The 13,679-nt window shown below is 42.2% G+C and overlaps 1 protein-coding gene across 2 annotated transcripts in view; it reads right to left on the bottom strand.

Moving 5' to 3' along the window:
* LOC140199600 (myosin light chain kinase, smooth muscle-like) overlaps positions 1 to 13,679 on the bottom strand; it is a 356,925-nt gene that overhangs the window by 235,298 nt on the left and 107,948 nt on the right. For both annotated transcript variants that reach the window (XM_072261938.1, XM_072261940.1), the window contains exon 2: positions 2,145 to 2,324. In XM_072261938.1, the coding sequence (XP_072118039.1) occupies positions 2,145 to 2,309 (165 nt within the window). In that variant the 5' untranslated portion in view covers positions 2,310 to 2,324. The remainder of the gene's footprint in view (positions 1 to 2,144; positions 2,325 to 13,679) is intronic.

Below are 13,679 nucleotides of genomic sequence, written 5' to 3'. Positions count from 1 at the left end.
TTAGTGTTGCTGAAGTCGGGCAGAGGGAGCATGTGGGGTCCTCTCCATACCGCTGGCTGAGATTCATGGGAAACGGCAAGACATCATAGGCAGCCCTGATGGTGAAGCTCGCTCTGAATGTCCCCATCTCCCACGGCTCTTTCCAGGAGATCTTTCTTTTCTCCACTCCATCCCATCTCATCCATTGCCCTTGCCTTGCCTGAGTGACACCCTTTGTGCACCTTGGTATCAGAAATGATCTGGCAAGTGTGGATTGAGACAGGCTGTTTTCTGGCAAACATGTACTTGGTAAGGGAGAGGCCTTCAAATGTGAAGTTTTGCGAGTACAAGACTTGTATGTGGCCTTCAGAATAAAAGGGAAAGATAACAAGTACAGTTGACGTTTCCACCCAAAACCTCGACTGTACTATTTTCCATAGATGCTGCCTGGCCTGCTGAGTTCCTCCAACATTTTGTGTGTGTTGCTTGGATTTCCAGCATCTGCAGATTTTCTTGTGTTTGTTAAAGGTAACAAGTGTTGGGAATTTAAACGCAAACAACAGGAATTCTGCAGATGCTGGAAATTCAAACAACACACATCAAAGTTGCTGGTGAACGCAGCAGGCCAGGCAGCGTCTGTAGGAAGAGGTGCAGTCGACGTTTCAGGCCGAGACCCTTCGTCAGTGTTGGGAATCTAGGTTTTCAAGAGTTATTGAGGCGTTGGTTAAGAATAAATGGCGCTGCATAGCAGGTACAGGCAACTGGGAACAAATGAGGTGCTTACGAAGTATAAGAAAGGTAAGAAAACACTTAAGAAAGAAATCAGGAGGGTTAACAGATGGCATGGAGTTGCTCTAGCAGACAAGGTGAAGGAGACACTGAGTCTATAGAAGTGAGGCAAAGCAGCATTGACTTCATGGACCCTATAGAGATTACAAAGGAGGAGATGTTTGCTGTCCTGAGGCAAATCAGGGTGGAGAAATCCCCAGTGCCTGACAAGTTGTTCTCTTGGACCCTACAGGAGACAAGCACAGAAATTGCTAGGGCTCTAGCAGAGACATTTAAATCATCCTTTGCGACAGTACAGATACCAAAGGATTGGAGGATTGTCAGTGTTGTTCTGCTGTTTAAGAAAGGCTCTAAACATAAATCAAGAAATTATAGGCCTGTGAATCTGACATCAGTAGTGGACAGTTATTGGAAGATATTCTAAGGACCGGATATATAAGTATTAGGATAAACATGGATTGATTAAGGATAGTCAGCATGGCTTTGTGTGTGGGAGATCATGTCTACCCAATCTTATAGACTGAAAAATGGCAGATGGAATTTAATGCAGACAAGTGTGAGGCCTTGCACTTCAGCAGGACCAACCAGGGTAGATCCTACACAGTGAACAGTAGGGCACTGAAGAGTGTGGTACAAGTAAGGGATCTGGGAATACAGGTCCATATTCATTGAAAGTGATGTCACAGGAAAATAAGGTTTAAGGGAAGTTTTTGGCACACTGGTCTTCATAAACTAAAATATTGAGTACAGGAGATGGGATGTTATGTTGAAGTTGTATGAGACGTTGGTGAAGTCTAATTTAGAGTATTGTGTGTGGTTGTGGTCACCTATCTACAGGAAAGATGAAAATAAGGTTGAAAGAGTACAGAGAAAATTTACAACAATGTTGCCAGTCTGGAGGACCTAGGTTATCAGGAAAGACTGAATAGGTTTGGACTTTATTCCTTAGAGGGTAGAAGACTGAGAGGAAATTTGATAGAGGTCTACAAAATTATGAGGGGTATTTGCAAGCAGGCTTTTTCCACTGTGGTTGCATGGGACTACAACTAGAGGTCATGGGTTAAGGGTGAAAGGTAAAAAGTTTCAGGGGAACATGAGGGGAAACTTCCTCATTCAGAGGTTCCTGGGAGAGTGGAATAAGCTGCCAACATATATGGCACAAGCAAGTTTGATTTCAATGTTTAAGAGAATTTTGGATAGGTACCTGAATGGTAGGGGCATGGAGACAATGGGAGTAGGCTGTTTAAAATGTTTCAGCATGGACTAGATGGGCCAAAGGGCCTGTTTCTATGCTGTACTTTTTCTATGACTCTGCCACAAACACAGTGCATTCACCTAAAAGTACCAATCCAATAGCATAACTCAGACTGACATACCTTTCCATCGAATCTGGCTGTTCCACCGATGGGAATACGAACATTTCTTGGAGGCAATGTGAATACAGGCACTTCAGGTGGGTAGTTGTCCCCTTGAGGTCTTTCCAATGTTAGAGTTGTTTTGGAAATACGAGTGGTAGTTTGAGAAATCTTAACATCTCCCATGGTTGGTTAAACAATCTGATGATGAGAAAGAGGTGTTAGTTAATATGTTATATGTAAACACCTGAAAATAAACAAGAACGTGCCTCAGCTAATTAGTAGTTCTAAAATTACCATAATATACTGCAATAGCAAATTACTAAATATCTTTTCTTACTGTTGATAAACACCTTCTCTTCTACCATTTTTATTTGATCCAATGTTGTGCTAATTACCACAGATCACTTCATTATTATAACTCATCATGGTAATCATATCAGATCTCAACTCAGCTACTGCTAAAACATTCATCTATGCTCTCAGTCCTCCTGAAATTGACCACTACAATACTTACTGGCTGATCTGCTATATTTTAACCTCCATAAATTGGAGTCTGGTCTTCATCCAAAACTATTCTGTCCCTCCAATATTCCCAAACCCTTGTGTCAGCTGAGCTACAGTGGCTCCCGATTTTTAAATTCTCATGGCCATATTCAAATGTGTCCTCCCGCTACCCCACTACAAATAGGGTTCCCCTGGTCCTCACCTACCAACCCACCAGCCTCCGGGTCCCACATATTATTCTCTGTAACTTCCGCCACCTCCAACGGGATCCCACCACTAAGCGCATCTTTCCTTCCCCACCTCTCTCTGCATTCCGCAGGGATCGCTCCCTACGCAACTCCCTTGTCCATTCGTCTCTCCCATCCCTCCCCACTGACCTCCCTCCTGGCACTTATCCGTGTAAGCGAAACAAGTGCTACACATGCCCTTACACTTCCTCCCTTACCACCATTCAGGGCCCCAAACAGTCCTTCCAGGTGAGGCAACACTTCACCTGTGAGTCGACTGGGGTGATATACTGCGTCCGGTGCTCCCGATGTGGCCTTTTATATATTGGCGAGACCCGACGCAGACTGGGAGACCGCTTTGCTGAACATCTATGCTCTGTCCACCAGAGAAAGCAGGATCTCCCAGTGGCCACACATTTTAATTCCACATCCCATTCCCATTCTGACATGTCTATCCACGGCCTCCTCTACTGTAAAGATGAAGCCACACTCAGGTTGGAGGAACAAGACCTTATATTCCGCCTGGGTAGCCTCCAACCTGATGGCATGAACATCGACTTCTCTAACTTCCGCTAAGGCCCCACCTCCCCCTCGTACCCCATCTGTTACTTATTTTTATGCACACATTCTTTCTCTCACTCTTCTTTTTCTCCCTCTGTCCCTCTGAATATACCTCTTGCCCATCCTCTGGGTCCGCCCCCCTTGTCTTTCTTCCCGGACCTCCTGTCCCATGATCCTCTCGTATCCCCTTTTGCCTATCACCTGTCCAGCTCTTGGCTCTATCCCTCCCCCTCCTGTCTTCTCCTATCATTTTGGATCTCCCCCTCCCCCTCCAACTTTCAAATCCCTTACTCACTCTTCCTTCAGTTAGTCCTGACGAAGGGTCTCGGCCTGAAACGTCGACTGCACCTCTTCCTACAGATGCTGCCTGGCCTGCTGCGTTCACCAGCAACTTTGATGTGTATAGCTTGAAATTGTTATGTTTCTCCAGGTTTGGCCTATTCTGCTTTATGTGCCCATGGATAACTTTATCTGGAGATCAACGTACACAGAAGATGCTGGAGGTCTCAGCAGGTCAGGCAGCGTCCATGAAGATAAACAAATGGTCAACGTTTTGGGCTGAGATTCTTCTGCAGGACTGGAAAGGAAGAGGAAAGATACCAGAATAAAAAGGTCGAGGGAGCAGAAGGAGGATAGCTAGAAAGTGATAGGTGAAGCCAGGTGGGTAGAAAGATAAAGGACTGGAGAGGAAGGAATCTGATAGGAGAGGAGATTGGACCATAGGAGAAAGAGAAGAACGAGTGGCACCCGAGGGAGTTGATAGGCAGGTGAGAAGAGGTACGAGTTAAGAGGTACGTGGAGCTTAGAAGAACAGAGGGCTATGGGCAAGCCTAGTAATTTCTAAGGTAGTGACATGTTCGGCACAACTTTGTGGGCCGAAGGGCCTGTATTGTGCTGTAGGTTTTCTGTGTTTCTAGGTTCAGAGAATAGAAGGAGGAGGGAGGGGGAAGGAAAATGTTACTGGAAGGAGAAATCCATACTTATGCCATCTGGTTGGAGGCTATCCTGACAGAATATAACATGTTGCTCCTTCACAGAGGGTGGCTTCATTGTGGTACAAGAGGAAGCCATGGATCAACATGTCAGAACAGGAATCGGAATTCAACTGTGTAATGAGAGCTTCTACTTTTGACAGATGGAGTGGAGGTGCTCCATCTGCAGATGCCTCTTTCTCTCCTCACTCTCTCACTCCCTCTCTCTAACTCCCTCTCCCTTTCCCACACTCTCTCTCCTTTAAGTTAGCCCCTAAATTCCAAGTGTTTGGCTTAACTTTTATCAGTTTTCATGTTTCCTTTTTATGACTCAATATCTATTTATTATTTGAACACACGACTGTAAAGTACCTACTTTTACACAAAGGAACAAATTGTTGCGATTGAAATTGCCACATTAAAGAGACATAAATAATCCTTTCATCTGTCTTTATCTTGCTTGTTCAAACCATGAAAGAAAACATCAAAATTCCAGGAGGAACAGAATAAAGGGGAAGTGAAATCTGTCCCTTTAAACTTTGCACAATTAGGTCAACTCTGAGTGTGAAATGCATATGCATATCCTACAGAAGGTGAATTGTTCTGTCCTTTTGAAATGCTCCTCAGCCAAAATGCAACAATTTCCTACTGTAATATATCAATACAAAATTCAAATCGAATTTGGTTGCATAAACTCATAATGAAACTTGCATAAAAATTATAGAAAGTATCTAAAATAATTCAGGAAAGCAATCATATGGATTAAAAATGTTGGAAATTGCTCAATGACTATCAGCTCTCAAAATTTCCTTTTTTTTCCTTGGGTATCTTCATCAAGTTTGAGGCTGATTTGTTCCCAAGTCAGTTCTGGAACAGTGGGAAACGATACTATGCATTATATTTTACTATGAAAGTTGTATTGGAAAACAATCAGTAATCTATTATACAGTTGCTGAAATTCCAAAAAATAATCTTTTCAGTGCTTAGTTATCTACTCTTCAGGATTTGGCAAACATGCCTTTCCCAGCACTGTCAGCCTGACTTCCATTTTCAACGTTTTATGTCCAACAACAATGTCTTGAAAAACACTCAGTAACTGCTTTTCTGTTCTCTTTTAATTTGGATTCCAGTAGACAAGCAAAAGCCAATTTTTCATTTATGTAATAAAATCTGTTTTCCATAGTGCCCGGGAAGACTTGAAGACACAATGTGCAGATCTGCTGTCAGACTGCAGAGAACTTAGCCAAAATTCCACAATCCTTCTGAAGGATCTGTGCTAGTTTGTCTTTGTGTCTTAGCCTGCTGTGAGATTGGTTGGTTTTTACCTCAGAAGGAAGCAGTTGGCAGCCTGATGAGAGACAAGAATGGGACCCATATCTGATCGATGAATTTCAAGTACATATTTGACCATCACTAATCAAGTTTCTTTCATAATCTGTCATAATGCTTTACAACAAGTAAATCATACTTGAAATCAGACCCATCCATAGAACTGGAAATTTTAAATCAAATATTCAGAATTAATTTAACAATCGCAGCATGATGGATTTGTACAGCAGCTCACCATATCCATGCTGATCTTTTTGCCCATCTGTAGCAATCCAATTTGCCCATTTTAGGAGTCTGTCTTTCTCTGCTTTGTGTATTTAAATGCCCGTCCAAATATCTTTTAAACATAGTAATTGGATCTGATTCCACAGACTCCTCTTCTACTGCATTCAGGATATCGACAATTCTGTACAAAAATCTACACTATCTATGCCTTTCATAATCTGCCGTACTTCAACCAGGTCACACCTACACTTCCTTCACTCCACGGAAAAGAAGCCCAGCCTCTCCATAGCTAAAGTCCTCAATCCAGGCAACATCTTGGTGAACCTCCTCTGCAATTTGGTAGGTCATGGCAGAATATTGTATTAATGGTAAGTCTCTTGACAGTGTGGAGGATCAGAGGGACCTTGGGGTCCGGGTCCATAGGACGCTCAAAGCAGCTGCGCAGTTTGATGCTGTGGTTAAGATGGCATAGTTTGTTCTGGCCTTCATCAATCGTGGAATTGAATTTAGCAGCCAAGAGGTAATGTTGCAGCTGTATAGGACCCTGGTCAGACCCCACTTGCAGTACTGTGTTCAATTCTGGTTGCCTCACTACAGGAAGGATGTGGAAACCATAGAAAAGGTGCAGAGGAGATTTACAAGGATGTTGCCTGGATTGGGGAGCATGCCTTATGAAAACAGGTTGAGTGAACTCGGCCTTTTCTCCTTGGAGCGACGGAGGATGAGAGGCGACCTGATAGTGGTATATAAGATGACGGGAGGCATTGATCATGTGGATAGTCAGAGGCTTTTTCCCAGGGCTGAAATGGTTGCCACAAGAGAACACAGGTTTAAGGTGCTGGGGAGTAGGTATAGAGGAGATGTCAGGGTAAGTTTTTTAATCAGGGAGTGGGCATGGAATGGGCTGCCGGCAATGGTGGTGGAGGCGGATACGATAGGGTCTTTTAAGAGACTTTTGGATAGGTACATGGAGCTTAGAAAAATAGAGGGCTATTGGTAAGCATAGTAATTTCTAAGATAGGGTCATGTTCGGCACAACTTTGAGGGCCGAAAGGCCTGTATTGCGCTGTAAGTTTTCTATGTTTCTAATTTCTCAGTGTAATCACATCCTATGATTTGATTTCCCCCCCCCTTGTCTTTCTTCCCGGACCTCCTGTCCTATGATCCTCTCGTATCCCCTATTGCCAATCACCTGTTCAGCTCTTGGCTCTATCCTTCCCCCTCCTGTCTTCTCTTATCATTTTGGATCTCCCCCTCCCCCTCCAACTTTCAAATCCCTTGCTCACTCTTCCTTCAGTTAGTCCTGACGAAGGGTCTCGGCCTGAAACGTCGACTGTACCTCTTCCCACAGATGCTGCCTGGCCTGCTGCGTTCACCAGCAACTTTGATGTGTGTTGCTATGATTTGATGGTGGTTTATATATTTGCTATTGTATTATTAAATTACAACAGACAACTATGCTTCAATGTATCAAGCATATTTTGTGCTAGCAGAAAGGTTAAGCATTTACATTTTATTAATTTGTCCAACTGACCTGGATTGGAGAAGTTTAAATAGTAAAGCTATGTTTCTGATTATTGAGGGCCCCACACCCAATTCCAGCCAGATGTTGCAAGTGCTCAGTGCGAATCTGGATGATTTTGGAATACCAGGGCTGATGTGAACATTAATTATCATTGACCATTAATTTGTACTAATGCTAATGCAGCATGGCCTTTTTCTGAACCCAGTTAGTTATTTCAGAAACAGAATATGGAAAACCTGATTCATGTAACCTTATGAATATGTCAACAACAAATTCCAGAAAAATATTCCATTAAGCAAATCAATAAAACACATTCCACAGAGGAAATCCACATAAATATTTCATTGAAGAATTCAGGGAAAATTTTCACAGAAACACAGAAAGCAAATCCCTCAATTTCTGATGCTGATCTGAAAGCTCAGATGCAACCTAGAACTGTCAGCTATAATGGATATATAATACATAGGACTGTTTTTCCAGCAATGAGAGTCTTTAACCTCATCTTTGATAGAAATGTACGTATTTGCAAGGAGCTGACAGAATCTCGCACAATCCTTCCAATGAATTATTGGCATTGAATTGGGACCAGGTTACTCATTCCTGCCTTTATACTCCATCTGTTACAGATTAAATTTCAAAAAAAATAACTGCTTCAGAAAGTAAAATGTAAAAGTCAAGAGGGGCAAAGGCAAAATAAACAGACATGAATGAAGGAAATAGTACATTGACCCAGATTTTACAGTTAACAATGTATTGCTGCTGACATTCAATAAAAGCTTCCACAAGGTTCTTGCATTTTCAGCCTCTGAACTTTTCCCCAAAGCCCGCCACAGTGTGGTGTCAGTTTCGAGGGGTTTCTGGCATCCCGCCATGGAGATGTGTTTTTTCACGATTGTTTGTCATCTCCTGTACACAAGTGTAAGGAGAATGAAATGATTGTTACTCCAGATCTAATGCTGCACAAAAAACCCCCTGTAAGATAAAGAACACAATAACAAAAACACACAATAAAATGACTGACGGGAAATAATAACACAGTGGTGGAGTTGGTGGATGGGGGTGTTGATCAGCCTTACTGCTTGGGGGAAGGAACTGTTTCTGAGTCTGGTGATCCTGGCATGGATGATACACAGCCTCCTTCCTGAAGGGAGTGGGACAAACAGTCCACGAGCAGGGTGTGTGGGATCCTTCATGACGTTACTGGCACTTTTCCGGTACCTTTCTGTATGCGTGTCCACAAAGGCAGGTAGGATGGTGCCAGTGATGCGTTGGGCAGTTTTGACTATCCGTGGTAGAACCTTCTGGAATGCCGCAGTGTAGTTTCTGTACCAAGCTGTGATGTGCATCGCGTGAATGAGGTGAGTATGGACGTGCAATGTCCAGCTCTCTCCAGCCACCTCAGAGTATATCAGTGTCGGTGAGCTGTGTAGGATGTGTTCTGGGACATGTACTCCCAGGAGTTTGAAACTGCGTGCAGTTCTGCCGCTGAGTCGCTGATGTAAAGGGGATGGGGGGGGGGGAGGGGTGAGTGATATGAGATCTCCTGAAGTTGATAACCATCCCTTTCGTCTTGTTGACATTAAGGAAGAGGTCTTTTGCCTGGCACCAGGCCTTGAGGAACCAATTACATCAAAGAATTCACACAAGCAATGCGACAGGGTGCAATTGTAATTAGCTATCTAAACATTAGAGTGTGAAAAGAGATTAGAACATACTTAAACGATTAAAGTAGGAGCCAAACTATGAGAGAAAATAGCTTGAATTCCCCTATATTTTGTCGGTTTCAAAGGAGGAAATTGCTTTGCACAAAATTGGTTTATTTTATGGCCAGATAGTTTGCTCAGCAGTAATTATGGGACAGCACATCACAAGCAGAAATCAGAACGGTATGTGAAGCGCACTGAGTCACTAACACCAGCTCTGACAAAACTCCAAATGCCTTAAAGCCTGGAACTGTTGTTAATTTCCTTGAGAAGGGGTTCTCAGTAGGGATCCATGGACCCCTTGCATAACAGCATTGGCCCATGGCATAGAAAGAGTTGGGAACCTCTTCCCCAGAGTAAAAATGATGAATGCAAACAGCCTTGCAGTTGGTACCATCAAGCCACTGCATTCTGATCCAAGACAGGGTATGATGAATTAATAAAGGAATTCAGCTGTTATTTTCCCTATAGATTTGCACTGAAACTACAGACTTAAGATACCTCCTTATTTATTCTGTCACCAATTTAAACTTCGTATTTTCTTCAAATTCTGAATTTCTTGAGTTACGCTGAGACCAGAAAAAGAGCGCAAGATCGAAGAAGATGGAGGTGCATAGCCATCAACCCCGGATTTGGAATGGCACCCACCGACTGACTGACACAGGAGTACAGGTGCACCTGATAAAGTGGCCACCGAGTTTATTTTATGGTCTTGCTTTTTTTTTCTGGAATTTGTCATTGATAAATTCATAAGGTTTTATTCAGTAAAGCATTTACAATTGATGTTCACGATGTGAGACAGCTATGGGAAACAGGTTTACAGTACTGATGACATAACATCATCAAATCATGTCAGCCACAGGGCAGTGGCAATATTTGAATGAGTAACGAGGAGAGCAAAATATTGCATGAGGAGCTAAGCATGGAATTTTATTAGATTCCCCTTAAATAGCTGCCAGCAAACTGAGCCCAGCCTCTGAAGTCCTGGGTCACAGCATTCAAGATTGGAATAAAAGCGTTTCATAAACTTTGGTTCAAAAGACAACTGGAATAATATAAAAAAGGCTTATGAAATGTCTTCAAAGCAGGAAAAGATTGTTTAGAAGCTTCTCAAAAATATCAGAGAACTTTGCATTACAAAGGTATTGTTGAATAATTCATGAAGAAGAATCAAAACCAGCATATGTCATGAAATTTGTTAATTTAGCAGCAGCGGTACAATGCAATACGTGATAATATAGAAAATAAATAAATAACAATAAGTATGTATATGTATATTAAATACTTAAATTTTAAATAGTGTAAAAACAAATAATAAACAAGTGAAGTCGTGTTCGCGGGTTCAATGTCCATCTATTCGGTTGGCAGAGGGGAAGAAGCTGTTCCTGAATCGCTGAGTGTGTGCCTTCAGGCTTGTCTACCTCCTACCTGATGGTAACAAAGAGAAGAGGGCATGTCCTGGGTGATAGGGTTCCTTAATAATGGATGCCAACTTTCTCAGGCACCGCTCCTTGAAGACTTGGATACTACGGAGACTAGTACCCATGATGGAGCTGACTAATTTGACCATCCTTCAATCCTGTGCCCCCACCACCCCCACATACCAGATCATGGTGCAGCCAGTCAGAATGCTCTCCATGGTACATCTATAGAAATTTGACTGTTTCAGCTGACTAATCAAATCTGATCAAACTCCTAATAAAATATAACTGCTGTCTTGGCTTCTGCATCGATATATTGCGTTCAGGTTCAGTTCTCAGAGATTTTGACACCCTGGAACTTGAAATCACTCTCTCCACTTCTGATCCCTCTACAAGGATTGATTCATGTTCCCTCGTCCCACCCTTTCTGAAGTCCACAAACAGCTCTTTGGTCAAGTTTGTTGCTGTGGCACCATTCAACTAGCCAGTATATTTCACTCCTGTATGCCCTTTATATGGCAAGGAAAAAGAACAACCAGGAGCATCTACTGAATCACACGACAGATGTGGAAACAGCTTTTCCTTAGCAGGTCAGAAAGAGGTAGCATATTATTAACTTTCCAACCCAATTTTCCCTTCAAACTTAAAAAGGAAATTTAAGTTATTTGTTAATGCGCCATTAACAGGCTTAGAATAATTGGCAAAAGTACTAAAGGGAAATTAGAATTTCTTTCAGCACATGATCTGAAAACACTGAAATGTGAAAGTAAATGTTACAAAACATTATAATGTATTTTAATGCTCGTGTTCTCCTCTTCAAAAGCAAACACACAATATCTAGTATAAATCATGCTAGCAATTATTTTGGCATCAAATTCTTCATTGCACTGGACAACTAAATTTGAAATTCATGTTTCTCTCCATACAGAAAAAATTGAACTCTCAGCTCCATGCAACAGCCACATCTAAATCCCAGCTCCACCAACAGCCTCATCCAAATCCCAGCTCCACCAACAGCCTCATCCAAATCCCAGCTCCAACAGCCTCATCCAAATCCCAGCTCCAACAGCCTCATCCAAATCCCAGCTCCACCAACAGCCACATCCAAATTCCAGCTCCACGCAATAGCCTCATCTAAATCCCAGCTCCACCAACAGCCTCATCCAAATCCCAGCTCCACCAACAGCCTCATCCAAATCCCAGCTCCAACAGCCTCATCCAAATCCCAGCTCCAACAGCCTCGTCCAAATCCCAGCTCCAACAGCCTCGTCCAAATCCCAGCTCCACCAACAGCCTCGTCCAAATCACAGCTCCACCCAACAGTCTAATTGAACTAATAATTTATCACACTACATTTTTACTTTTCTTGCTACTCAAAGTGATGCTCTCCTGACATTGGAGGAGCTCAATGGACAGCCTCAGAACGCACTGCAAACTGCTCAAACACTACACAAGCTCCACCAAGTACGACAGAGTGCTTGCACCAAGCATGAAGGTAATAAAGTATTCATTTAATGGGCATCTTAATGCTAAGTCTACGCACCTAGAGGCTTCATGATAGGTGTGGCTGGGATGGACAAGGACTGTCAGACAGGAAGCCAAGACGTATCTGTCTACAAACAGTTCATCTAGAGCAGGGGTTCCCAACAATTTTTATGTCAAAAATGCTTACTATTAACCGAAGGGTCCATGGACACCAGATTGGGAAACCCTAATTTAGAGGTTTCCAAAAACCATCAGTGTAGCATATGTACTTCACCTTGCCACGTTATTCGTTTTCCTCAGTCTCTCATAGGAGTCCCTGTCTCAAATGTTGTCATACATACAAGAGCAAACTACATAACACAGTAAACCATATGTAGCATTTTTCCAGAATGTCATCTGAAAATGCCCTCATGCGTGGATCTCTCTCTCTTTCTGTCGAGGTACAGTACAGGTAATGCTGACGCTTAGCTTCCTGGTCACTAGATCTTTCCACGCAGCAACTATATATTCATATCACATGGCCCTGGCAGCACAGAGATCACTGAGCTCTGTGCACACACACAGGAAAGAATTCAGCTTTTTTTTTTAATTACAGAGAGAAGGGAATGGCATCTCAAGCACTGAAATTTGATTGTAACTTCAGCTTCACATTTCGGGTCTTTTTCCAGTAACCGTTTACCCTCTTGCTCATCAAAAATGTGTCTGCCTTAAAAATAATCAAACAACCTGCTTCCATCAGCCAAAGATTCATGGCTAGCTAAAGGAAAAAAAATTACCTCATCTTTCTTAAGCTCCAATTTTCTAAAGCATGACCCTAGTTCTAGATTTGCCCACAGAGAAATCATGCTCTCCATTTTCAAGCTATAAGGACATCATTGAATCTCACATGTTTCAATTAAGTCCCTTCTAACTCATCAGAACACCAGACAAACAGCCCCAGCGTATCCAACATTTCCCCATAAGATAACCATTCTTGTAAGTTTTTCCAGAACTCTTTCCAATACATTATTATCCTTCCTTAAGTAACCAATTTCGTACACAGAAGTCCAGATGTTGCCTCACCAATGCTCTGTATAAAAGTCTAATCTATGTGTTCTTTTCTTCCATTTCTTTAGCAATTAACAATATTTTCCTAGCTTCCTTGGTAACCTGCTGCACCCATATCCCTCAGCATCTCTGAGATTTTTGATCTGGCTATTTTGGTAATATGTTTCTGATTCAATTTTCTTGCCAGAAGTTTATTTCCTTGAGTTTTATATTACACTTATGGTGGGTCCACTTGGATATTTTGCTTCTTGTTGGACAGTGTCTGTGTATTCACTTAAAAGGCCACTATTGCTTCACGACTGACTGATCCCTTAATCTTTTATTTCATGTTATCTAGCTCTGCTGTAATGTGCTCATAACCCTAACCTTAATTCTTATTTAAACTTGAAATACCACTCAGTTGTCTATTTAAATCCACTCTAGTACAGACTGGACCCACTCTTCTTAACCTCAAAATGAACATAAAATTCAATTATATTACAATTGCTGCAACCTCAAGGTGTTTTTGTGGTCATTAATAAATCCTATCTCACTGTACAATAATGCTAATGGCTT

The sequence above is a fragment of the Mobula birostris genome, chromosome 6, assembly GCF_030028105.1.
Source record: "Mobula birostris isolate sMobBir1 chromosome 6, sMobBir1.hap1, whole genome shotgun sequence".
NCBI lineage: Eukaryota > Metazoa > Chordata > Chondrichthyes > Myliobatiformes > Myliobatidae > Mobula > Mobula birostris.
The sequence above is the reverse complement of the archived record's forward strand: the minus strand, read 5'-3'. Positions and strand labels throughout refer to the sequence as shown.